This window comes from Rhipicephalus microplus, chromosome 6 (assembly GCF_043290135.1).
Source record: "Rhipicephalus microplus isolate Deutch F79 chromosome 6, USDA_Rmic, whole genome shotgun sequence".
Classification (NCBI taxonomy): Eukaryota; Metazoa; Arthropoda; class Arachnida; order Ixodida; family Ixodidae; genus Rhipicephalus; species Rhipicephalus microplus.
The window spans coordinates 107,664,555-107,691,238 of record NC_134705.1 but is presented as its reverse complement, the minus strand read 5'-3'; the positions used below and the strand labels follow the sequence as shown (position 1 = coordinate 107,691,238).

Sequence of the window (26,684 nt, the reverse complement as noted above, 5' to 3'; positions counted from 1 at the left end):
GAACAATCAGAGGCGAGACATTTCTCTACGTTGTAAAAGCTGTAGTAATGATAAAGTTTGTTTTATGAAAGTGGCGCTGGAGGTGCGATAACAGTTACAGAGAATGAAACAAGCAGTCTGACTCTGGATAGATTGAGGCTGATGAATGCTTGTTTCTTGACTGGGGTCACACAGAGATGAAGCATATTCCATTTTGTAACAGAGTAATAATTTATTCGAGCGTCTCTCATAATCATATGGTGGTTTAGGAACGTTAAACCCCACATATCAATCAATAATGATTTATTCGAAAGTTATTTTACTTCTACATAAAATTGAGTACCGTTTCCGGTCAAAAGATAACTACGGATACCGTTCACTAGAGTACAGAATGGAGCCACGCTTGGGCCAGTGTATCTCGAGATAAGGCAAATCGCTGCTCCGATTGTAATAGAAGTGCTCCTTTTTTTTCTTTCGCGATCATGTTAGGAAGTTTCTAATGACTGAAATCGTGTGCTTCCAAACACTTGCTTGTTCGTATTTGGAGTAGGCGATACTCATTGCAAATATATGCCCGCGCATTATGCATGCTACCAACTCAGGCACATTACATTGTCACGGGGTCGTCACGTTGACGAAGGGAGTAGACCATGGTTCTTGTGGGCAGTGACGGAAAGTCAGATTACAGTGTTACACACTGGCACTGATAGCGGCGAACAGAGCACCAGCTTTAAAATAACTCATAAGCGGTGAAGCACGTCGGGATTCAAGCAAGTCCCGTTAAATATTCTAGCGTTATTGCTAGCAGCCAGGTAGGTTCCATAGTAGTCTATTATATATGTGCTTAGTGCGACAGCCCTGAAGTTTGTCAAACACTGCAGGCGCTTATTTGTGCTGAGAAATACTTACATTGTAGCGGGCGATAACAGAACTTGACCAAGTAACGCGACATTATATACATATATACGAACGAACGTGCCTATTGGCACGCGATGCACGTGCGACCACACACACACACACACACACATACGCACCCCCTCACACACACACATATATATATATATACATACATACATATATATATATATATATATATATATATATATATATATATATATATATATATATATATATATATGAGATCTAACAGACAGTAATGCCAAGGAATGTACAGGGGAAGTTATTAGAACCAATGGAACGTAAATAAAAAAGAAAGTGGATGAAAAAATAAACAGCCGTGAGCATGAATCAAACCTACGACCTTCGAATAACGCGTTCGATGCTCTAACCACTGAGCTACCACAGCGGCCTTCCCTCCATCCACTTTTTTTGGGTTTATATGTGAAGTTAGAAGTAGGAGTGACAGTCAGCGCCATCTATAAGCCAAACGACGAGTGTGAGAACACTCTTTTGCGCATGTTTGGCGTCACGTAGCACGTGAGCTTATTATGAGCGGGCAGCTGAATAATTGTCCCTTTTACTCAACCAAAACACACAAAGTCTGCCATTACGAGACCCTCGTTCAATGACCCCCGTTACGAGACCCTCGTTCAATATATATATATCTCCTGATGTAGGGAGGACCCTACCGAAACTGTTGGCAAATAAATATATTTATCCTTTTTGACAACGCTCCCGTTGTGCCATATCCCATACCTTCACGAAGACTAACTGGCCCATTGAATGATTACTCCTAATATATATATATATATATATATATATATATATATATATATATATATATATATATATATATATATATATATATATATAATGAGGAATAAAGGAGCACACGTACGAAAAGTTGATAATTGTTTACTCTACGTTTCGGCCGTGCCGCGGCCGAAACGTAGAGTAAACAATTATCAAATTTTCGTACGTGTGCTCCTTTATTTTTAATTATATTTGCACCGGACCCACAGAATTTCTTTTTTGAATCATATATATTGTTACGGTGCACCATCGACAGGAGCAAGCGTGGCACTTAGCGAAGATGAAGAAGACGCCTGTGCGTTAGGCGCTTGCACGAGAGGCAACTCAGACATCTTGTTCGGCTGCCGACTCTCGGTGGACGCTGTCCTGTAAGCCAAGCCCTCACTCCGTCACATTTGGTGGAAGTGCTGGGCAACCGCCTCGCAACGGAACTTCGCAGCGGCCGACGTTTGAAAGGTCATTCCACAACGATGACGGAGGGTACGGCGTCTGCCTCTGCTCCTGGTGTTCCTGCGGCCGGAGATGATGCGGTAACTACATCTCCTTCTGCGACCACAACCTTTGTGCTCGAACCCCCGCGGGATCCTGGCACGTTCAGCGGTTCCGGCGATCCAGATGAAGTTGACGTTGAAGATTGGCTGGCAGAGTACGAACGTGTGAGTACTCGATACCAATGGGGCCCGACTCTTATGCTGGCAAACCTGTTATTCTATCTTAGGGGAACCGCCAAATCGTGGTATGAGAACCATGAAACAGAACTTGTGACTTGGGCAGTGTGCAGGGAGAAAATGCTAGACCTGTTCGGAAAGCCGATTGGAAGAAAAATGGCCGCGAACAAAATGCTCGCGTCTCGGGCGCAGACCTCGACCGAGTCTTACGTCTCCTATATAGAAGATGTGTTGTCGTTGTGTCGCAAAGCCAATGCCGATATGCCGGAGGCTGACAAGGTCGGACATATTCTTAAGGGGATTGCGGATGACGCATTCAACCTCCTCATCTGCAAAAATTTTTCTACAGTGGACGCCATTATAAAAGAATGTCGGCACTTTGAGCAAGCGAAGAGCCGGCGGATTAACAGCGTGTTCGCCCGCCTTCCGAATACGGCTGCAACATCATCTTGCGAAGACCGTGCAAGAACACAGCCACCACCTCTAGATTCATCGGATCAGGTGACCCGAATTGTTCGGCGCGAACTTGAAGCCATTGCCTCTGCTCCGGCTTACACCGCTGCAAGTGACACCACCCCACTCACTGCTAACATGGTTCAAGCCATCGTCCGCCAAGAACTCGCCAGCATAGGTATTCCCTCGGTGTGCGCTTTGCCCTGCCCGCAGCGAGCTTCATGGCGTCCACCCTCGTCCTATCGCGAGCAGCAGTTCGCGGCCCGATCTCGCGACCCTGCGGCGTGGAGAACCGTCGACAATCGACCAATTTGTTTTCATTGCCACCGTATCGGTCATGTCGTCCGTTACTGCAATTACCGCTGGTCCTCGCCACCTCGGACTTCATCTCAACCTCACTACCGACAGGACAGCACCCGCTTCGCGTCTGCCGTGCAGCCTTCTCCGCAAAACAACTACAGAAGGTTCAACAGCCGATCTCCGTCACCGCATGGTCATCAGTCGCGTTCGCCTCCAGGACGTCGCCGGTCGTCTTGCTCACCGCAGACTCGCAGGCCGTCATCTCCATTCAACCCCGCTCCTGCCTACCCGGAAAACTAAACGGTGCAGCGCCCGGAGGTGACGCTGCATCTTAGACTCCCTCCACAAAACCTCTCTTGACGCTTCCGACGAGACAAAATTTGTTAGACGTTGCCGTTGACGGTGTGCCTATTTCTGCCCTTATAGATACTGGAGCGCACATTTCTGTAATGAGTGCGAACCTTCGCCGACGCCTACATAAAGTGCTCACGCCTGCCGCTTCCCACAAACTTCGTGTCGCTGATGGGAGGACCCCTGATGTTCAAGGGATGTGCACGGCCCGTGTGTCTATTGCTGGTCATCCTACATTAGTTCAGTTTGCCGTCATTGAAATGTGTCCTCAGGACCTAATACTTGGTTTGGACTTCCTGTCACGTCATTCTGCGCTCATTGATTGTGCCATTGGTGCTCTCCAGCTTGAACTGCCGCAGTTTGCCGATTTTCCAGCAGACTATTCTCCCCGTTTACGCTCTCGTCACCACGTTCGCTTGCCTCCGCAAGCTGCTACATATGTCACTTTGTCGTGCTCACGTCATGTGCCCGACGGTGACTACCTCGTCACTCCTATAGTCGACGTACTGATGGCCCGAGACGTCGCCCTTGCTCACACTGTGGTCGCCGTCGCTAATAATACAGTGGTTATACGACTACTCAACGTGAGTCTCTTGACTCAAGTTATTCCGCAAGACATGTCTTTGGCCACCCTATCTCCACTTGACAGCTGCAACGTTACTGGTTTGGACACCGATACTACATCCCCCTGTCTTGGCCGCAATTACACTCTGCCTGCAGATGACATTAACAAGATGATTGCTCCCGACCTCACTGCAGTGCAAGCTGCCAGCCTCCGTAGTCTGCTAACATCATATAGAGACGTTTTCGACTTTGACCACCGCCCTCTCAGCCAAACAACTGCAGTGACTCACCAGATCAACACTGGTAATGCCAGTCCTATACGGCAGCGTCCATATGGCGTATCTCACAAGGAACGCCAAGTAATCCAAAATGAAGTGGATAAAATGACTACTAAAGACGTAATAGAACCCTCATCCAGTCCCTGGGCCTCCCCAGTCGTGCTCGTTCATACGAAAGATGGCAGCTGGCGCTTTTGCGTGGACTATCGCCATTTAAACAAAGTGACCCACAAAGAGGTCTACCCTTTGCCTCGGATTGATGACGCCCTCGATTGCCTCCATGGTGCCCAATACTTTTCGTCTATCGACCTTCGATTCGGCTATTGGCAAATTTCCGTCGACCCTATGGATCGTGAAAAAACCGCCTTCGTTACACCTGACGGCCTCTACCAGTTCAAAGTCATGCCGTTTGGACTGTGTAATGCGCCGGCAACTTTCGAGCGCATGATGGACTGCCTTCTCCGAGGATATAAGTGGTCCATCTGCTTATGTTATTTAGACGATGTCATCGTCTTTTCGCCCACCTTTGACAGCCATATAACACGTCTGTCAGCTGTTCTGGATGTTTTTCGAAGAGCTGCTCTCCAGCTCAATTCTGCAAAATGCCATTTCGGACGTCGCCAAACCACCATACTCGGCCACCTTGTCAGTGCCGTAGGTGTTCAACCAGATCCTGAAAAGGTGCGAGCAGTACAACAATTTACTGAACCACGCTCAACCAAGGACGTCCGAAGTTTTGTAGGGCTATGTTCCTATTTTCGTCGATTTGTCCGCAACTTCGCCGACATCGCTCGACCGCTTACTGATCTCTTAAAGAAGGACGTTCCCTTCGCATGGGGTATAGAGCAAGCGGACGCCTTTTCGGCTCTTATTCATCTGCTGACTACGCCACCAGTACTGGCCCATTTCGACCCAGCATCACCTACAGAGCTTCGGACCGATGCCAGTGGCCATGGAATTGGAGCGGTCTTTGGCCAACGACAGCACGGGAAAGACCGCGTGATTGCTTACGCCAGTCGTCTTCTTTCACCTGCGGAACGGAAGTTCTCCATCACTGAGCGTGAATGCCTAGCTTTAGTGTGGGCCGTGGCGGAATTCAGGCCTTACCTGTATGGCCGAACTTTTTCCGTTGTTACGGACCATCACGCTCTTTGCTGGCTGTCATCGCTAAAGGACCCATCTGGACGTCTTGGTCGCTGGGCGCTCCGTCTGCAAGAATACTCATTCGTGGTCCACTACAAGTCGGGACGCCTCCACACAGACGCAGACTGTTTGTCACGTTATCCGGTTGAAACGCCCGACTTGACAAACCTTGATTCAGACCCCTACGTTCTCTCCATCCACGCTTTGGGTGATATCTCCACCGAACAACGACGTGACCCGTCGTTACTCTCCATTATCGAGCGTCTGACCTCTGCTCCGACAGACCCTTCCGTTCGCCTGTTCGAACTGCACGACAACATACTGTACCGCCGCAGCTTCAACGCTGATGGCCCGGAATTACTACTCGTGCTTCCCCATCACCTGCGTACCAGCGTTCTCGAACAACTACATGACGTACCTACAGCCGGTCACCTAGGCGTCTCTCGTACCTTCGATCGTGTGCGACGTCGCTTTTTCTGGCCCGGACTGTATCGTTCTGTGGTTCGCTACGTCACTGCTTGCGACCGCTGCCAACGCCGCAAGCGCCCCTCTGTGCTACCGTCTGGCCTCCTACAGCCCATTGACATACCAACGGAACCATTCTTCCGTGTTGGCCTTGACCTGTTGGGCCCGTTTCCTACGTCCACCTCCGGAAATAAATGGGTTGCAGTCGCCACAGACTACGCCACACGCTTTGCCATCACTAAAGCACTGCCGACAAGCTGTTCCACTGACATCGCTGACTTTCTCTTGTATGAAGTCATTCTTCATCACGGCGCTCCGCGGCAGCTGCTTACTGATCGAGGAAGGTACTTTCTTTGACGTGTTGTGGATGATATTCTCCACGCCTGCTCCACTGAGCACAAGCTTACCACCGCTTATCATCCACAGACAAATGGATTGACCGAGCGTCTGAACCGAACGCTGACGCAGATGCTGTCAATGTACATTTCGCCAGATCACCGTGACTGGGACAAAGCACTCCCCTTTGTCACGTTCGCGTACAATTCTTCACGGCACGACACAGCTAGTTATTCGCCGAGTTATTTGCTATTTGGCCGACATCCAGCATTACCATTTGACACGCTCCTTCCTTCGGCTGCCCCCTTGTCTACTGAGTACGCCAGCGATGTCGTTTCTCGAGCCCATGCAGCCCGTCAGCTTGCCCGTGATCGGCTGCACTTGTCGCAAGCGCAGCAAAAAGACCGCTATGACAGTCGCCACCAAAGCGTGCACTTCTCGCCGGGGTCTCTGGTACTTCTCTGGACACCAAACCGCCAAGTCGGCTTATCAGAGAAGCTACTATCACACTACCATGGCCCCTACAAAGTGTTACGACAACTTAGTGACGTGAGCTACGAGATCGCACCCCTAAACAATGCCTTTTCGACCACCTCACTCCAGACAGACGTTGTACACGTTTCCAGACTGAAACCGTATCACCCTCCTCGTTCGTCGCCGCTGTACTAAGCGCCGTGACGGCGCTTCCGCCGCAGGGGAGTGATGTTACGGTGCATCATCGACAGGAGCAAGCGTGGCACTTAGCGAAGATAAAGAAGACGCCTGTGCGTTAGGCGCTTGCACGAGAGGCAACTCAGACATCTTGTTCGGCTGCCGACTCTCGGTGGACGCTGTCCTGTAAGCCAAGACCTCGCTCCGTCACAATATATATATATATATATATATATATATATATATATATATATATATATATATATATATATATAAATATATATATATATATATATATTGTGGGTGTGCGTGTGTGTGTGTTTGTGGTCGCAGGTGCGTCTACGTGTATATATACGTGACCACGTGAGCCCGAAATTGATATGATTGGACACACGCCAGATAATGGTGTACTCACCGAGGAAATTCAGTGGTGGCGAGCGCATTAATTAGAACAAACTAGCGTATTGTCCATAACAATATTTCGTATAAGTATCTTCCTGATTTGCACCGCTTCCCGTCGTGCACTATCTACATTCTTCGGGGAGTGATGGAACAATACGATGCCATTTTTACACCGCGATTGTAATCGTACATGGCTTTCTTCTATTTTGGGCTCACGAGTGCGACATGGCAAAAATAAAGGATGTAAGAGCACAACGTAATAACATAATTAGTTTCCAGGTTTACCCTCTTAGCGCCGTTTTCAAACGGGGCATATAAGTGGTGAGTGCTTAGTTGATAACGCGAATACGTTGGTCGGTTCGCAGACCATGCCGGTATGCTTAGGTGACTTTGCGGCTACAAAACCTAAAGCTACGTCACCCTGGCGTCAATAACAGCGCTTCAGGACACGCTGTGGAGCACTGGTATTAAGAATGCTGAGGAGTGTAGCTGTAACATCCACATTCTTTCATTTATGTGTTTTCCTTGCGCAGAGATCATAAGGTCACGTGAGGGATGACTATTCATAAGTAGTATTTATTATTTCGAAGGGCCCATTCACTTACTTTGGATAGCATAATGAAAATACGTTCGGGTCAACCACGCAATACACCAAAACATCTATTCTTTTGCCATGTCTTCCTGCAAAGCGAATAAAATACGGCCAGCGAACTCGTCCCAGGCTGCTTTGAGTGAAGTATATTTCGAAAATACGTGGAACCTGCTACATGTTCTAATAGTAGATGAATACCTTTTACTTACATGAATTGGGTGGGTCGGTTCTGAAGGCTTGCTTGCTCAGTACGGAGAATAAGAGGGATAGAGAAGGTGACAGCAGTCAATTGACAGCAGCTGCCACTGCCACGCTGTGACCAAGTTGCTATTTAGCGTGCGCCTAATGCCGCTTTGTATTATTTTCAAAGGCATGTTCAAATGCACGCTCACCTGCCTTCTAGCTCCGTACAATATGAACACGTCCTTACAATTGAAAACTAAAAGCGGCCCTGAATGCATGGCTGTTTATATATAAGCATTTATTTATAATTTACTGCTTTTATATCTCTTCGGAGTTTCGGCTAAGGGAGACTTCATGAACAATGAAAAGTGTTTGTTTGCAAAACGAACAATGCTACCACTTTCACTGCGTTACTTCATGAGCACTATTAAAAATTAGCTTTTTTATAGCGCCTACCTCCACAATAAAAAACAATATTCATCTTTGGACCGAGAAAGCGTGATAATTTTTGCTATAAATCTGATTATTCTGAAGAATGTCCTATTTCACAGTCTATTCTGTTGGCTGCATGGTAAGGTATTTTCTGTTGCAATGAAATGCACACGATAACCAACAGAGTGAATGCATCCTGGACATTACCGGAAAGTAGTAAACAATTATCCGCGCAGGTTTATCAGGCAATATTTGGTGTTACGATATGATGCTTTTTAAGCTATGATGCCTGAAAGAACAGTAGTTTTAAAAAACCACAAAATAGGGTGTCGATTCAAATTACATTTTTCTTACGATTTGCAATCCCTGTTTTTCGCCCTGCTGCGGAATGACTTATTCCTAGAATTGACATTTATTCTTCCTATGTTTCCATCACGAATGTTCTAACGAACTGCTCATAAGTTTACCGCGGAGCTTTCTAGCATTCAAATGATGTCTCTAAAACCCAAGGCTTATTGTATGATAACGTCTTAAGACACTTCGGGAAGCAAGCAGTCTACAAGAAAAGCCTTGCGCCCTTGAGGGCACATTTTTGCATTTAGAAGCATCTAGGCTGATTTCTTCACAACCTTCATGTCGTGGCGAGATAAACTGGTGCGCATCGGTGTGCTCTCTGCGACGGTGGGAGAATTTTACACGTACTGTGGTTTGAACCAAGACAACTGCGTTCCAAAGCGAAGAGTCCTAATTACTAGGTTAAACACCATCGATTGCAAACTCCGAATTAGATGAACCACATACATGCCTTGTGCTCGTTGGAAAGATATCTTAGAGGAAAACGCTTTGCATGAGGAATGTCTTGAATATCTTGGTAGTGAAATAAAATAAAACACCTGCGGGCATGTAATCTCATTTTCCGTGTCTAGTATAGATTTCACCTGGCGCTGTGCTGACGCACTCATAGATCCAAAATATTGTGTGACCGGCCACTGTGATGACGTACTAACTGATGACCACTTGTATATGTGGATGAGAGCTGAGACAGGAGCACGGGCTTCGCTTTTGCCGGTTGCCAACCTTCGAACCGTGAACTGACTGATGCTTTTCAGCAAATGATATTTGAAACAATGGTGGTCACGCGTTCACGTCAACGCAAAAACAAACTTGCAAGCACAAAATGACAGCTCAGCTTTATACTCATTACAAATTATCAGTTTCCCACATTTAAAGACGCCCACTCACAAGGAAGGCCCTATATTCATGCTTAAAGGGTCCCTGAAACGGTTTTTCACATTCCGTTTTTGATTAGACCACTACTGGAGCAAATCATTGGCACCAGAGTTCAATCCAAACACCCATAATTAACAGAGGTACGAGTACTAACAAAGTACCCACCTCTTCCGCTCCGCCTTTCACCCTCATCTGCTTTCAACTCTTCTTTCGAGCTCTCGGGTACGAAGCTGCGCCTTCACGGCGCCTGCGTCAAGTTGTGGCGTGAGACTGCATGCGCGTAAATGCCGCCACCGATCCGATACCGGCAGTCTGTGCTGCGCGCTCCACAGCCAATCAAATCACCTGAAAACGATGAAGTCTGTTTGTCAGCGCGTGTCGCTTGGTGTATGGGCGGTCGAAAACGCGTTTAAAAGACGCTGCAATCTGAAGCACTCTGGACCGATTCGCAGCTTTAAAGCGTTGTATTAAATTACATAGTTTATGCAGAGAGCTCAGATTGGTCTCTAATCTATCCTTGAGACTTGGTCTACCGGCCCAATGTGTTTGTGAAAAATCATCATAACTGTTTCAGGGTCCTTTTAAGCTATGACAGTGCTGCGAGTTCCACGCTGCCGAATGTTTTAAGCTCAGAGATGCTTCTGTTGCGTACCAGTATTCATCTTGTAGAACGAGGCCACGTTTCATTAATTGCTTGCTTTGCTTTCAAAAGTTGCTGGCATACTTGTTGCTTTAGTCTGCAATAACTTGAATGGTTGATAGTGAGTATCGAAAGATAACTTTCAACGAAGAAAGGCACGAGAAGACGAGAAGAGCAGGAAATAGGAAAAGAAGAGCACCTAAATACAAAGAATAGCTTTTCCTGGATAGGAGGCATTCGCACCCGAGAGCGAAGGTGCCAAGTCCAGCATCAAAAAATTCGGCTCTCCTGACGTGGTAGCCAATCAAGTGTTTAGCAGAACCTTAGCACTGCGTTCATGTAGAAAAGAGTGCGAAAAAAATTTAGAGAGACAGACAAAGAAAGAACCAGAAAAATAGGCTGAAAGAAAAAAAATGCGGGAGATATAGAGAACTAGAATGAATAAAGCACAGCATGTTCATATGTACAATTGACAATGGGCGGAAAAGGATCGAACGGCTCAGATGATGGGACTTGACAATAAGGTAGGCAAAAAAGCGTGAGCAAAAGGCCAGCAGCCTCACTGCTTTTCATTCTTCACACACAGCCCTGCACTGCCTATTTCAACAGTGCATTTGGTTTATCGCATCATTCGCATGTTACAATCACGTTACTTTGCCTAATAAAATTACTGTTGATGCAGCTCCTCTTTTAGAAGTTTGTGTTAGAAACATTATTCCACGTAATATTGAGCCTGAATTACCGATTTCGAATATTAGAGACCATACTTTAATTTTTTTTTGCTTTATAACAGAGTACGCAAACGCAAGGTTAATTTATATATGTATGATGCGACAAGTATATGGTAAGAGTTTTAAAACGTTTCAGTGCTTCATTTAGAATATAAACTGCCTTACCATATGCAGTATACATAGAGTAATCCTTGCATACTCAGAATCTGTTAGAAAGTTTTTCAATGCCTATAATGACGCTTTGTCGATCACTAAGTAGAAGAACAGTAAATAGGAAGAAGTTCAGAAAGTCGTGATTGAGGAAACATTTACATGAAAAAAAAGAAATCTGCACTCAGAACGAAACGTACGTACCGCTCTTTAATTTACAATCGGAATCTTATTCTCCTAAAACAGTAGAATAGGTAACGAAACATTACAAGCAACGAATTATACAGGAAAAAGTATTTTATTGAGGGTTTTAGGAGAATCCAAAATGACAGTGCTAAAGTATTGAGAGAAGTAACTAATCTAACGAAAGAGATATATACTAGTGTGGAACGAGATAAGCATGCTGGACGGAAAGTTGCGTTGTTTGGATATAGCTTGTGCGCCTAATAAGTACTTTGTCAATGTTGGTAAACCACTTGGTGATACACCTGAGTCTTACGATGCATTGAATAACACTCTTACTTATATATCAAAGTCTGTCTCTTTTACACCCACTTTTCTCTCAAAACAGTGATTTTATATACAGGTTAAAAATCAACTTTTCGCAGATAACGACGATAATAAATATGTCCTCAATAAACGATTGCGCATTACAAATCTGATTTATTGTCTTATCCTAATAACCTAGAAAATGACCTGAAAGGTCCAAATTATACAAGGCTTGAATAATAGACATAAATAATAATCCAATGAGAATTTCAAGCTACCGACCAATTTTTGTGTTGGTAGTATTTACTAGGTAATTTTAAGGAACCCTCAATTGCAATCATGAATAGTTTTTTACTACAAGCAACCTCATATCCAGTTAGCCATTATGGTTTTCTGAAGAAAAAAGAAGGGGAATATATTGTTACTGCATACATGATTTGTGTATGAGCTTCTGTGTAGCTAGGAATGGGGAATAAAAATTGTCGCCGTATCTGCCTGTTATACTGCAAACCTCATCGAAAGACGATAGTCTTGCGTCTAGAAGGAATAAACAAAACGTTTATTTGATGTTATGTGCAATAAAATCCGTGAATGGTACTCTGGAGGCGCTTAGAGTGCCTCGAGCGTGCAGCGGAGAAAAACGAGCGCCTCAAGTCACGCCACACGTGAGACATGAGCGCTATCTGGCAGTTAAGCTGGAAAACAAAGTGGGTAACGTGTGAGCTCGTCTCTGAGGTGATCACGTGTAGTACACAAGGCGACGGGTAGGTGCCACCACCGTGTCGTCTAGGCAAAGCATTGGAAACACTCACCTTTTTGCTCAAGTGTTACATGGTCAGCGCAGCGTGATAAATGCTACGGTCCTTACAATTATTTATGTATGCCTTTTCTAGTAAAAACATACACATGCATAATATTGACGTATTGTTATAGTGCCTTAGATATGCACAATATTTGTTTTTAATTGACGATCGCACAAGTATGAACGCTGAGTCTTGAGCAATATTTTTGGGCGCTGCGGATGGCGTCAGCGGTTTGGAGTATCATTTGGTCACTTTGGTGCCTTTTAAAATACCATTAAGTGTGGACGAACAGACAAACGTACCTAAAGACAGATATACAGACAGACAGATAAAAATTTTTGCGACGAATGTCCCCAAAAAATACTATCATCTTCAAAAAACTAAAAAAGATGTGAAAGATGACTACATGCTACGCTCGTAGTGCGGTCGCGGCCATTTTTTCTAGCTTCACTTATACGAAATTTGGTACTAAGTGGCGTGAAAAGACAACGTTGATGAATGACACGTCCATGCATAATAATATTGGCATGCGTTTACTTTGAAAATATGACTGCATGGCACGCTTATGATGTGTTCGTGGTCGTTTTGCTATAGCTTCACATATACCGAATTTGGTATTACGTGACTTCATTGGAAGACAAAGGCAAATGACACGTCCGAAATTATAGATCATGACGTGCGTGTCATGTAAAAACATGACTACATGCTACACTCATAGCATGCTCACGGCCGTTTCACCAGCTTCATATATACCAAATTTGGAATTAAGTGACGTGAATTTACGACGAAGTTAAATGGCATGTGCAAACATAATAATTATGATATACATGTCATGTAAAATATGAGTACATGGCACGCTCATAGGACGTTCACGGTCGTTTCGAAAGTTTCGCATATACCAGATATGGCATTACGTGACGTGTATGGACCAGAAACACAAATGCCAGGCACAAACATGATAACCATAACATGAGTCATCTACGGCACAATTTACACCTGCGTCGTAACTTTGTGCTGATTTTAAAGGGACATATCTACCTTTTTCATTCATGCTTTTTGTATCATCGATTGCCTCTGTACGTGGGGTCTGCCATTTTTTTTCTCCCTCAAAACCGCCGCGTAAACTGCGGCAAAATAATAAATGCTTTAATGTGGGGATACCCGATACGAAGTAACACAGATTCAATGCTTTACCGACTTTAGCAAAAAAAAAGAAAGCAGGCTAATAAACGTTGATAACATATTTCACTCTCATTACAGAAGAATTGAAATGAGGTTCTTTGTGCACATTAATATACAACACTGCGGCCTTTCTAGAGCACGCGGGTCTCGTTCTTATTGGCTGGGACATCTGTACACATAAAACACCAATAGTGTGACTGTCTTTACTAGATTCCTTCAAATACCCGTTAACCTTTAGATTTCTGTCACCAATGCCAACGGCTTCACTGAAGCTACTAACCAATCCGACACACCACCAAACTTTTTACAGGGAGTGGCTACCTGCTGTATGATGACTGTTCCGTTTTGTAACAATATTGTAAGAACTCCTTGTGCCTTCTATGATACTGGTTGGGGAAGTTCATCTATAAAGCAATGGCCCACACAAATAGTGGTTAATAAGAAGTCTCCCTTTTTTCCACATGCGGAGCTCTCAACATGACATATAATAGGACAAAAACATCGGAGTTTCGTGGCATAAAAAAATGACTATTCAAACCGATCATATCGAAGCCTATGTTGATGTGAAAAGGATATTTTTGTGAGGTATGGATGTTTCTGCCTCACTAAACACAAAACTTCACACGTAAAGTGAATTGACAACGTCCACTATTGTGATGAAGAAGGCCATTTGATGCCACAGCATGATGTCAGATTGACATTACTTATCACCAACATATTTGTTATCATCACATAGCGTCACACGATGACATCATCAATCGACATAGTTGCTTGATCGAAGGTAGGTCATTCATAGAGGCGAGGCGTTACAATCTAATAAGCTATAATCTGACATTGCCTCTATCATAGGGGCATTGCAAAAACAAATTGAGGAAACTTTTCCTATTGGAGGCCCGCGGGTAGAGTACATCAAGTACATTGACGCATAAGAGAACATGGCTATCCTTTTGATTAATACGAAGATGTTGTATTTGTGGTACTGTGATCTTTTGTACCGTCCGCAGAACGCATTATATGCTTCAGCTAACTTGTCATTGGGTAGGCATAGGCGTGTGTATTGTGATGCAGCATGCCAATCAGGTATCGTGATTGTGTTGCTCGGCCAGTCCGTATCTCTGTGTAAGTGCTTCGTGATACTGCAGGCTAAAAGTTCGAATCAATAAACAGAATTCTTTATATATAAGCAATCATTGCGCAAGAAAATTTGCTACTTGAAAGAAAATTTATAAAAAAAAAGAAGTGTATGCCAATATGCCACATTAAAAAAGAAATAAATGTCCACTAGCGATTCAAGAAAAAAAACAGGACGGCAATATGGTTTCAGGAGCACCATTCCAGTTGCTATCTGTGTGCGAGAAAAAATTGTGCGAAAGTTTTTGCTAAAGTCCGCTGCCAAAGTTAGTTTTGCTAAAATTAGCTAGTAAAAAGTGTTTTATTTGTAGCATCTTCAGTTTTCATGCTAAAGAGGCACGCATAAATAACAACCAAAGCAGTACGAGCAGAAAGCACCACACCAAGATTATTGGCGACTCATAGTAGTGGCACTTGTCCTTCAGTGGTTTTAGTCACGCCAATAAAAATGATGATAAATTTGAAACGTCAAGTCTCGTACATTTTGTTGGAAGTGAGATGCGCTCGCGTTTTATTCAAGGCATCAGTCAGTGCAAATTATGTAAGGCCTAATGAACAACATTCACTTTATTCTTTAAACCAGGACACAGAAGGAGTGACTTCAAGACCCATAAGTTGCGAATAACTTCAACGCCTGTTTAATTCATCCGCACGTCATTGGGCGAACAATTCATGAACGCCAACTACATGCAAATACCAAACTGGCAGGTACCTGAAAAAGATGAACATATTTTCATACTTTTCTTCTTTTCTTGCTAACATAGTAAAAGTAAAAGAAATATTTTTCCCAAGCATACTTTTTTGCACCATCGTGCCGGCCACGTGTGCTCGGCTCGTGGGGTCTTCCCTCGACAGCTCCTTCCAAATATACACAGCTACGCCCGAAGCTAATACTACTCTCTCGATTCTCATGTTGTGTACCGGTCCATTGGGTTCAGCCTGCGACTTCTCTCTGAACTCCACGTTCCCGACGCCTCAAACCAGGGTTTCAAACTCTCATCAGCTAACAGGCCACCGTCACGAATTTCACTTCTGCGAGGGCCAAGACAGTCAAGACGGTAGGAAAATTGGGTGGGTCATGTTGTACAATATGTCAAACATTTTTTTACATAGCAAAGTCCTTCTTTTCAATCATATATTGCTCATTTATTAGGAGGACGGGTGAATGAAATTGCAATAAGATATCGATACTGCTCTTGATTACCAAAATGACAAATGAATAGGAATTGTTTTTTTTTCTGGTTACGTGTCCACAAGGATATGGGCGCACAAGATAGAAGAAAAAACCGCTTGACAGGAAAGACGCTCAACTTACTACTGAACTTTTATTAGAAAACATTCATTGCACGAGAACACAAACACGCAGGTGCAACCAACTAACACCTCAAAATGGCGTCCCCCTTCAAAAAAAGAAGAAAAAGAAAAGAACAAGGTATGTGTATCTACTTCAACAGCTCAAAAAAGGCACCTCTTTTTCAGTTAATGCTACCGAGGGACCACTTATACACGTACTTGCTTTCGCCCTAATCTTTTCTGCTTCCAGGATTTCTGTGGTCAATCTGTGTTTATATTTGCCCAGAATTTTCGTTCTGCCAAACTGTGGATTGCACCCACAATCCCTGTGGTGCATTGAAAACTGCGTCCCACCTGCTAGAACCTTGAAGGAAGTCCCATGTTCTTGGAGTCGATCATTTAAACAACGACCCATCTCGCCGATGTACACTTCTCCGCAGCTGCAGGACATTATGTGCACAACCACTGAAGTACTCAGTAAAAACAGCGTGGCATGTTTTTTAGATTTTTTTTTTGAGGGGGGGAAGGTGTGGCACCTTGAAGTGATATCTGGTTGCGCCTGCGCGTTTGTGTTTTCGTGCACTGAATGTTCTTTAATAAAAGTTGAATTGTAAGTTGAGCGTCTTTCCTGTCAAGTGATTTTTGCTTCTACCTTGTGCGCTCATAAATTTCCACATTATGTTGTACCAACTGGCCCAGCATTCTACCTTATTCAACTACAATGTATCCACACTTGAAAACGTTGAAAAACATTCAATTGCAGGGGTTATACACAGGAAGATTAGGGAGTGGTATTTATGGGACTGCCGGTTACAAACATTACTTGGGATCCTCTTTAGGGTAAACCATTGGCGTCGGCCGCACCCCGGGCACGCTCATTCAAGGCCCGTTGGGCCATTACATGAGGTTCGATGTTTTTCGGCACACCCACACTATGTAGACAGTATCACAGGAATTTTACTCACAGTGCGGACATTGTTCGTGCAAGTGGAGTGGAAGTGTTTTAGGATTACCGGGCAAAAGACAGCTTTGGTGTAAAGTAGATGAAGGATTCGCTCCTTCGTTATCATGGGGCTTTTACATTGTTTTGCATTGTTGTCATGGCTGGATTGGTTATATTTAGCGGGTTTTTTTTTTTTCAAGGTGTGAACCGAAGTGCTCTCGAGCTCCGGGTTGTTCGGGATAAGAACGATGCCTGGAGACTGAGTGCACGGACAGCAAGCAGCACTGGCATCCTCCTTATCATCGAGGCCCGTGTGAGCCGGAGGCCAAACGATCATTCGGAGCACGGAGGCACCTAAGTGGTCACTGTTTTGCATACTAGTATAGGCCAAGTACGGAAGGTAGCTTTGTTCAGTACTGCAGCTGGCACGCGTTCAGTCCGGATCTGCAGCGGCTAGCTCAATATCAATATCTTCCACGTGCATGACGTTAGGTGCACGAAAGGTGAATCGATTTACTGCGGTGTTGTGGCGGACGACCACGACCATGCACCAACTTCCGTGGTTCGGCCTGAACGCGGCCACGTCGAAAACTCTGAGTTGGTGACCATGGTGGTCAGCCAAGGCGTCTTCCTGCCCACCTAATGCGACGCCCACTGTGGCTGTTTCAGGGCATGTTAGGCGGAAGAGGGCCCACATGTAGAAACTATTTCGAATCTTCAAAAATGTACATACACACTTCAGCTATTCTGACAATATTCAGCCCATATGGTGAGTAATCGCGTAAAGCTTGCTGCATTCTTTGAGCTTTGGCCACCTTGGGGAGTTTTAACATTGCAATATTAAATTCAAGTATGTAGAGGACAGCTACTTCTGGGGCCGCCTTCATGGCTAATTATTAAAGGTCATGTTCCCAGCGTTGAATGCGAATGTGTGATTGTCGGTTGGTTTCAAGCAGCCTAAAGTAGTTGAATGTGTTTCGACTAAATTGAATCTGTGAGAGATGTGTTTGGATAAAGTCTCGAATAACTATATCGAAGGCCCCCTTCAGATCCAAAGCGAGCACACTTTTGTCATTTCGGGATACTGGATCTCATTCATGTTCTCAGTATTACGCTGAAGCTATATATCCTGATGCGGGCCGGTGTGGGCAGAACTCGAACATTGTGTCTGCAATAGATTTTTGGCTTCCAGAAACATGGACAACCTATCAAGCACTGCCTTCTTCGTTATATCTTCTTCCCTAAGAAAGTGAGGAAGATGAGGCACAGTTTGTCCAAGCTATTGGCTTTGGCTGCATTGGGGATGATGGTCCCCAGTGCGGTCTTCCAGTCCATCGGGAGGGGTCTTTCTCTGATCCAAAATGAATTGATGTGTAAAAACAGCATAGTGTAGGCATACTCAGAAAGGTTGGATAATAATTTAAGGTGATTTTATCCTTTATGGTGCAGTTTCTCGCTCAATTTTCGCCATGGCCGCCTTTAGGTCACATAGGTGAAACAGTTGATGCAGCTCCGTATTCTTGGTACATGCATACAAGTATGCGAGTCCTCAGAAGCCCCGCTGTGCATAGATAGGAGTTTCGGAGTGCTCTTGTGAATTTTTCAGTGGATGCAATAACACTGTGAAACACTCGTCGAAGATGATTTCGCGTCTTTGTTCGAGTTCAGGTAAGATTTTAAAAGAGCCAAAACGCGCCTGGTACTGCGGCTGTACACTTAGTTGTAAAGCATTCATGTCGCTTCGGTCCCTCCAGTTCGAGTCAGCGAGCTGAGCCGTGTATTGTGTCGCTCAGTACGTGAGCTTGGCTATGCGAATTTCCGGCTCTTTATTGTGGTAAGGCCTGCACCATCACGCAGATGACACTGTGCCAGACCATCCAGAGGTGAAGGAGGTAGTTATATGCCACCATAGTTACCTTCGAGAGTTCAATGTGCATTTGTATAGAGCGAAAAGTGGACACCAGTTGCTGGCACCAAGCATGGTCTTCTTCTACCGCAATGGTGAACTTATTGGTGCATAGTTGTCGAACCAACTATCTTCCCAAAGGGTGCGAGCAAAAAGTTGCATTGAGCAAACATTGCTCCCTGCCGACTGTCTCTTTGGTGTATACCCAAGACACATACTGCAAGTTTTTGTTAGCATAAGATGTGGACATGTGTCCTGAGTCGCAAAGTTATGCACGCGAGTTGGTGGGCAGGGGCGACGTCCAAAGTAAGACCCAGCGTGGACATTACCTCCGCCAACTTAAGACCACTTTTTTTTTTAACGCACGAACCCCCAAAGGCTACTGAAGAACTTGAAATCGCCCGCAAACATCAGGCGATCCCTCTCTTGTCACTGCCAGCAGCCAATAAGGCGCGGCAAAGAAGATTGGCGTATGTAATGTTGGCTAGTCGCAGAGCGCAATAAATGTTTAGCACTTACGATGAATCATTCTGTTTACGCAGCGGAAGCAGAGTAACCATCACCTACAAATTCTGTGTCTAGGTCAAAATAAATAGGTTGGCGCTATAATTTTAGCACGCAGATGCAGGATAAAATCCCTGCTGAAATGTAGGATTCTTTGTGAGCGTCGCAGTACTCCCTGGCTCCTGAAGATTACCAGAGTAGAAGAATTTTCAAATGTTGTTAGGAAAAGCTGAAGGTATGGACGCTTTGTGTGAGCCCTAAAGCCCCGGCAATTCTATTGAGTGATTTGGATTCGATATGCTGAAATAAATCACGTGAATCTCCGATTGGTAAGAGTCCCTGCAATGAACAGTGGAGTAAGAGTGACCCTGAAACGGTTTAGCCAATTCTGTAAAAACAAATTGAGCCGGTACATCAAGTCCTAACGGTCATTTAGAAACCAGTTTGAGGTCTGTGCGTAAACCGCATAATTTAATACAAAGCTTCAAAGCGGCGATTGTGGCGGATCGCTCCAGATCACTGCAGATCGCTGCTACTCGGCCAAACGCCTTTTCACCCACCGATTCACAGAGCAGCATGCTCGAGCCACTTGAATCATCATGGCTCATGATCTGATTGGCCGTCGTGGGCTGTAAAATTCGCAGAAGGAAGGTTGGCCGGAGAAGAGGAGGCACCTATCAGAGCAGATATATGGACCACACTGCGATGTTCGTCCACCAGCGTGCCGTGAGAGCTGCGCGGCACACTGTGCGAATGACTCCCAGACTGCGCATAACCTCTCGACATGCTATCTTCCGGGTCTAGAGAGGTAAAAGCTCGAATCGTCGACTGCGCTCGTGACAGCCAGTGACATCAGTGTGCCTCGCGAGTTGAGGAGGCCAGGTAGAGGTGAGAAGAAGGGTATGATAGAAATGTTCGTTCTAGGCACAAGGCATGTCGAAAAACTTGGGGTGCGAATGCTTTGATAGTTGCTCTAGCCTAATCCCTGATAAAATTAAAAAAAAAACGTTTAAGGGTTTCTTTATTAGGTGGTTGCGTTGACGGCGCTCTAGAGCCAGCACTCGTGAGGACGGGTTCTCCTCAACTTCTGAGACGAAGCAGTTGTCATTTTTAGATTTGAAGTGTTGTCGTGGCTTTTTAGGGTACCGGCCGGCTCGTCCTGTGAAACGCGTGATTTGTTTGGCTATGAAGATTCGGAGGAAATGTGTCATTTTAACAATGGCGGCATTTCCGGCCGCTTAAATTTGGGTTTTGACGACTAACCACCTGTCCATTCACACAGAGAGCCACAGAGGATGCTTAACCAAAAATAAAGCTTAAAGGAACGGAAGAAAGCTAAATGATTTTTGCGTATTAGTATAAAGCAAAATTTTATTATTCCGAAAACACTGCGCGACACGACGTCTGGTAAGCGAGAAAACGCGTGAAAATAAAAACGCGGGTCAAGAAATTTGATATGGACATTCACGCGGTGAAACTCCGTAAGACCTAAGGAGTTGAAGCGTCTATGTGTTTAAGCCGTGAACTATAATCGCCTGATGTTGATAGGCGGCTATTAAAGCTTTTATTAGATAGAAATTACGTACGCGGTCATTTCGTGGTGCCACAGGCCTATCATAAAAACGTACCAAAATATTTATTCGATCCTATGTTGTGATGATACAAATATACAATCATATTTCTGGCGTCGCGCGTGGTTATTTTGGTGTGATGATTAAAAATATCTCCTCATTCTTGATTTTTCCGCTAGCAGTCAAGTTTTAACAGTAAAATATATGGTGTTAAAATCACAGAGTGCAGGTTTTGTAGATAATTGCGTACAGTTTGGGGTCTGTAACTGTGTGTGAACCCGTTTGGATCGGAATTTTTTCAGCTTTGTTGTGATGAACTCAGGCAGATGCCAAGGTGCTGCTTGTGAACCCGATGAAGCAATAGCAGATATACCATATTTAGCGTCAACAACGTTAATCAACAGACTGAAGAAAATTTATGGGCCATGCGAGCAGTCATCGCATAGCCTATTACGCAGCATTTCTTTTTCATTTTTCTGACTTAGGGCCACGTACTACGAGATAAAACAACGTTTTTGTGTGAATTAGGTTGTTTTGGGAGCAACACGGGCTAACCAAAGACATCGACTACATTGGTTCACAAACAGTGGTAGTTGAGAAGGTCGGCACTCTCAATTTTACAGGAGCTTCCGTTATATTTCAAAAACAATAGCCGGTTTCTGAACGGTGGTGTGGAGTTCAAACATAGCGGCCTATTGTGGTATAATAACGGGGCCCTCTATACATGGCTATTGCTTGCTGCTCAACTTTATAAAAAGTCTTTCTAGCGTTAATTATGTTAATATAAAATTATATGGTGAACAATTTAATCGCATGGGATGGTTCACTTGATAACTGTTTTTCCGAAGCAGTACCGAGTTCTATCTAAGCACTGCGGTAGGTGGCCTGACTTGCCCCAGATTCACTGGGCGCGACAGTTTCGAGTAAACGTGCTGCGTGGCACATATATACGATATAAGTATTTTCAGTTACGAAAGTAACTGAAAATTTTTCAATGTGGGTGCACTTAAGGACCTTCTTTTCAGCGGTACGTTTAGAAAACTTTTCTTTCACATTTAGCCACGTTGCACAGTAGAAACGCAATCGTCGCATTAGGGCCCTTTTTGTGCCGGTTCACGCTCTCAAAGATTACAAGTACTTCTGTCATTACACGTGGTCAAATAGTGGTGAAAACACCAATGTCTCAAAGAATATTTTATTTATGTGTTGCGCAAGGCTTCTGAAAAAGCTGCAAATTTTGCTATGTATGTTTTTATTAACAAGTTCTTGCATCTTGAATCAAGTTGATAGTGAAAAGCGTTTCTATTGCTTGCTTATATCAAGCTATATATGACACAAGTTAACGAGGAAAGCTCTGGCTTGTCGCCATATAAACGATAATACAAAATATATGTTACCTTCGTTTGGATCACAGGGGCAAACGCCGACGTACACAGTAGTAATAGCCCACCTTACACAATGTTCACCACGTTTTCCTAGTGGTCTACATCGTTTACGTACGCCGCCGAAGTCAAGGCAACATGTCCCTTCTTCGCAGATGGTACGCTTGGAGCATTTTTCGTTCTTGATCCTCAGCTATAGTGATGACGAAAGAAAAACGCACAGAAGCACAGTAAAGAAGAAAAATCTATGATGTTTTGTTTCCAACAATACATAACTTGTGAAAGGAATAATTATCAAACACTCAAAGTATTATCTATCCAGAAAATGTGTTCCTTCAATAATTTACAATTCTCAGCTATAGTTTCAGTATGATGGCGATAAAAGAAATGAATGAAGCTGTTTTGTTGCCGATAGGAGCCATAGCCACAACGTTAGGAATGCACTATCTTTGAAGTGTCATCAGTGCTGCATCGGCAGCCGTTATAGAGTGCAGATTTCAAGAGACCTTATCTGGCTGGATCGTCGTCCAGTGATCAGCACCGTAAACCAGCAAGCAAACGCTATGAAACACATTAGTGGACTCATGCACCTGCAGCGCGACGGTGTTATTTTAGTCTAAAAAGCGCATTGTAGGAAGTGCAAAGAAGAAGTGTGAAGTACGGATACATAATCATAAAGAAAAAAACTACAAAACGAAAAAACAACAACTATACAGTTTAATTGTACTTGGCCCCAGTAAACGACATAATTGTGTTGTATATGGCCAAACGTGAAGACGCGCACAGTTACATTGGCGCTTTGCAATGGGGCAACCTATTTATGCGTATCTTGCTCACACCCAATTTTGCGAATGCCTATATTTAATAACACTATGGTCATTAGGTAGTACAATGCACAGCCAGTATGAAAAATATGTTCGATGGCGTCCGAGTCAACGTCGGATGCTTGCTATGAAGGATTTGGAGTTTCTAGTTGAGATAGAGATGGAACTTATGCACACAATGATGTGGCCTATACAGTTGCAACTTTTACTATACTGTGACCAACAACACAAAACTTGCAATGTGTAGTTGTGAAATGAACAATTGACCGGACTTGAGCAAGACTTACGAACATGATGACATGAAGGAGAAATTACTATTCTGCTGTAGTAACATGTGGAGCAAATCTGTGCACTGCCAGACAAGATTACAATCGTCTTCCCGTCGGAGAAAAAGGTACAAGTGAAGCCTTTCATCCTAATGAATGACCTGCAATAGCATTTTTTTCTGTTGTATTTCTTGACGCAAAACCACTTTAACATTTTTATTTTTACATGCAAAGAACCGAGCTACTAAGCAGCGAAACCTTCATGTTGCTACATGTCTCAACCATGGTCACAAATTCAGCTTCAGGCAGCATAAAAATCAGGCATCAGCTTGACTTGACGTGTTACGTCTATAAAATATCCGATTGTCATGTCTGACATCGACACCCCCAACAAGCCTGAAATCAAGGCAGCATTATTTATTTGAAAATGGCATATATGATCATACGTGTGAACGGCGCACTTTTGAGGACAACTTTACAAGGGTCACATTTGGTACGCTCCCAGTTGCCACGTTTATTGTGGAGTATACCACTGTCCCTGCCAAGATCGGGAGCCTATAAAAGCTCCGCTTAAAGATTTTGTCAGACGCGGTGAGATTATGGGAATTGAAGCATGAGTAACATGTGCGCTTGCTACATGATGCCTACCTCTCTAATTTGAGTGCATTCAGCCTTTAGGTTTTTCTGTTTAACAAGGGTGTACAAATGACCGAAGTTTTACATTCACATCCCCTCTCGGTATTAGTGTTAACTATTGAATACACCCTATAATATTTAGAAAATACATGAGAAAGGAAAATCGATGCTGACCTTTAAAGCAATGTTCGAAAATTGTGGATGATTTTGTCCCCAGAAGTCCGAATAAGCACTTGTGTTAGTGACTGATCATGCAAAACATGTAGGTATGATAACAAGTGAAGAGCACGATGCGACTCCGCGGCACTGTGTTTTTGTGGGGATTGAAGCGACACTGGAGCTTGAATTGCGCAGGTCAGTATTGTTAGGTGCAGGAACGTTTGGAGCTACCAAATGTCTGCAGAATGGCAAGTGTCGCTTCTTCGCCCTGCCGGTCAATCAAGACGACTTGCAGTTTAGCCCGAGGAGGATTGCCGCTTGTAGAACTTCGGGACGTGATGAGGCTTGCGACTGCTCGAATGACGAATCGGCTGCGTCACAGGCGGTCTATGTTTGGCACAGGTCGTCAATCTTCTCCAGGGTTTAAAAACTTAAAACTATTACACTTTTCCTCAGCTTTTGACAGCTGAGGAGTGAGGGTAGTGGGCTGGTGATCGGCGACAGCCGACAACAAGAGACAGCGGTAAAAAGCACGCTTTGCCCCCAATACCCAAGGAAAACAGTGCTGTCATGGAAAGCACCAACCCGTCATCTTTGAGTGCGGCGCGGGCCGGCCTTCATGTCGTTATCTTGCTGAAGCAATAAGGCTTTCCAGCACTATTCCCTCCTCCTTCATTGACCGTGGTGTGTGAGACGCGAATTGGTGAGAGGTGTTGACACATGTACAGGTACAGATCACTGGTCTTTCACAATATTCACTGGCTCTTTTAGCAAATGTTTGCTCCTCATAAAATGCCGAATATTTCCTACTATTCTTCGTGCCGCCAGGAAAGAGACCTCTGACAAGACGATGTGCTCAGCGCGACAATGTTGCTGGGGCTTGTCTTTGAGCCAATGAATGGCTTAGGACTGGCAGTGTTACAGCCACGTGACCTGCGCGTGTATCAATCTTCTCGTCACCATCCTATGGCTTCCCCTCAACAATGACTTTACAACGTCCTGCTTCCTCGGCGACGCTGGTCTGTGTCGTTACTACGTTGATTGTTTGTGTCCGTTGCTTGGGGTTGTTCTCGCCTTCCAGGTTGAGGTGGTAACAGAGTCGACGCTCTACTGCGGCTCGAAGGCAATATACCATTTGTCCCGAAACTAGGCGTCAGAGCTGTTGACTGGTTGTAGCACTCCCCCCCTCCCCCGAAAAAACAGCAAAAAACATGGAAGCAGCCAGAGCAAACCCCTTCAATACGAAAGCTCGGGAACAGACAGCTGGTCATCCTGGCGAGTACACTGAGCGAGAGAGCGTCCCAGGTTACACTTCGTGCATTCTTGCACATGAGCAAAGCTGCCAGTGTCCCTAGAGCATAAAAGCGTGCATACTGAATTCAGCAGGTAATCACATATCTACTGACCAATCCAACTTGATAGGAAGAGATTGGAGGTCCCAACATGCTTGTCATAAACTGTAAATATACGGTTGATTTATACTGGTTCTTACAGTTTCATAAAAGCGTTCTGACGTCCAAAGATACAAGTCACAAGCTCTAAAGTTATGGTCAATTGATTCCTCTGTGATAGTAATCCGTATGACGGGAAAGTGTAATGTGTCCTTAAAGTAGTAGTTCATCTTAAGATAGCTCACACAATGCCTTACGGTGTTTGCAATTGTAACTGTAGCACAGTCTAACGTGGATGCACCCAATTTGTCGCTTAGTCATGCATCTTCATCCTGACGACTAACGAACATCATAACAATTAAACAGACCTTTATGAACATGGATGCTGGTGGTAGCTGTAGTACATGAGAGCGGATCCAGAAAAAGCGATATGGCAGCCAGAAGAGCGGGACTGATTTGACACCAAACTTGGGCTATGGTTGCATGCTCACGGCTTGTTGCAGTTATTGACCACTACTTCCCGAACACAGGAAAACGCAATGGTGTCATTTCTTCCATTTTGCCGTCCGGGATTTTCCGCGGGGCGAAAGTATCAGGAGAACGCTGAGCTGAAGACAGGCAAAGTCGGTCTGTGTTGTAAAGCTATCTTTTGTTATGTATGAATGCTGTGAATGCCACCGACATTTAAGCTAAGTTTTGAACCCGGGGTTGTGTTAATGCAATAAAATTTGCACTTCAATTACAAACTGGCCGAATGTGACAGACGCTTAGAAAGGGTGCGTTGAAAGCGCTAATCGGGAATGACGCGGTCATGATGCATTACTGCCCTTTACCAACAATGTTGTGACAGAACAGTGGTGGATATGAACCAATGAATGAATGAATGAATGAATGAATGAATGAATGAATGAATGAATGAATGAATGCTTTAGTTCCCACAACA

General features: G+C 44.4%; 2 protein-coding genes across 7 annotated transcripts in view; both read right to left on the bottom strand.

Moving 5' to 3' along the window:
• Window positions 1–8,314, bottom strand: part of LOC142765419 (uncharacterized) — a 179,839-nt gene extending 171,525 nt beyond the window's left edge. For all 3 annotated transcript variants that reach the window (XM_075866403.1, XM_075866405.1, XM_075866404.1), the window contains exon 1: window positions 8,105–8,314. The gene's annotated coding sequence lies outside the window, so the exon portion shown is untranslated. The remainder of the gene's footprint in view (window positions 1–8,104) is intronic.
• A 7,089-nt stretch (window positions 8,315–15,403) lies between these two features.
• The window catches only part of LOC119167424 (uncharacterized), a 179,600-nt gene continuing 168,319 nt past the window's right edge, over window positions 15,404–26,684 (bottom strand). For all 4 annotated transcript variants that reach the window (XM_075866399.1, XM_075866402.1, XM_075866401.1 and 1 more), the window contains 2 exons: window positions 22,481–22,658; window positions 15,404–15,578 (listed from right to left, as the gene is read on the bottom strand). In XM_075866399.1, coding sequence (XP_075722514.1) covers window positions 15,550–15,578; window positions 22,481–22,658 — 207 coding nt within the window. In that variant the 3' untranslated portion in view covers window positions 15,404–15,549. The remainder of the gene's footprint in view (window positions 15,579–22,480; window positions 22,659–26,684) is intronic.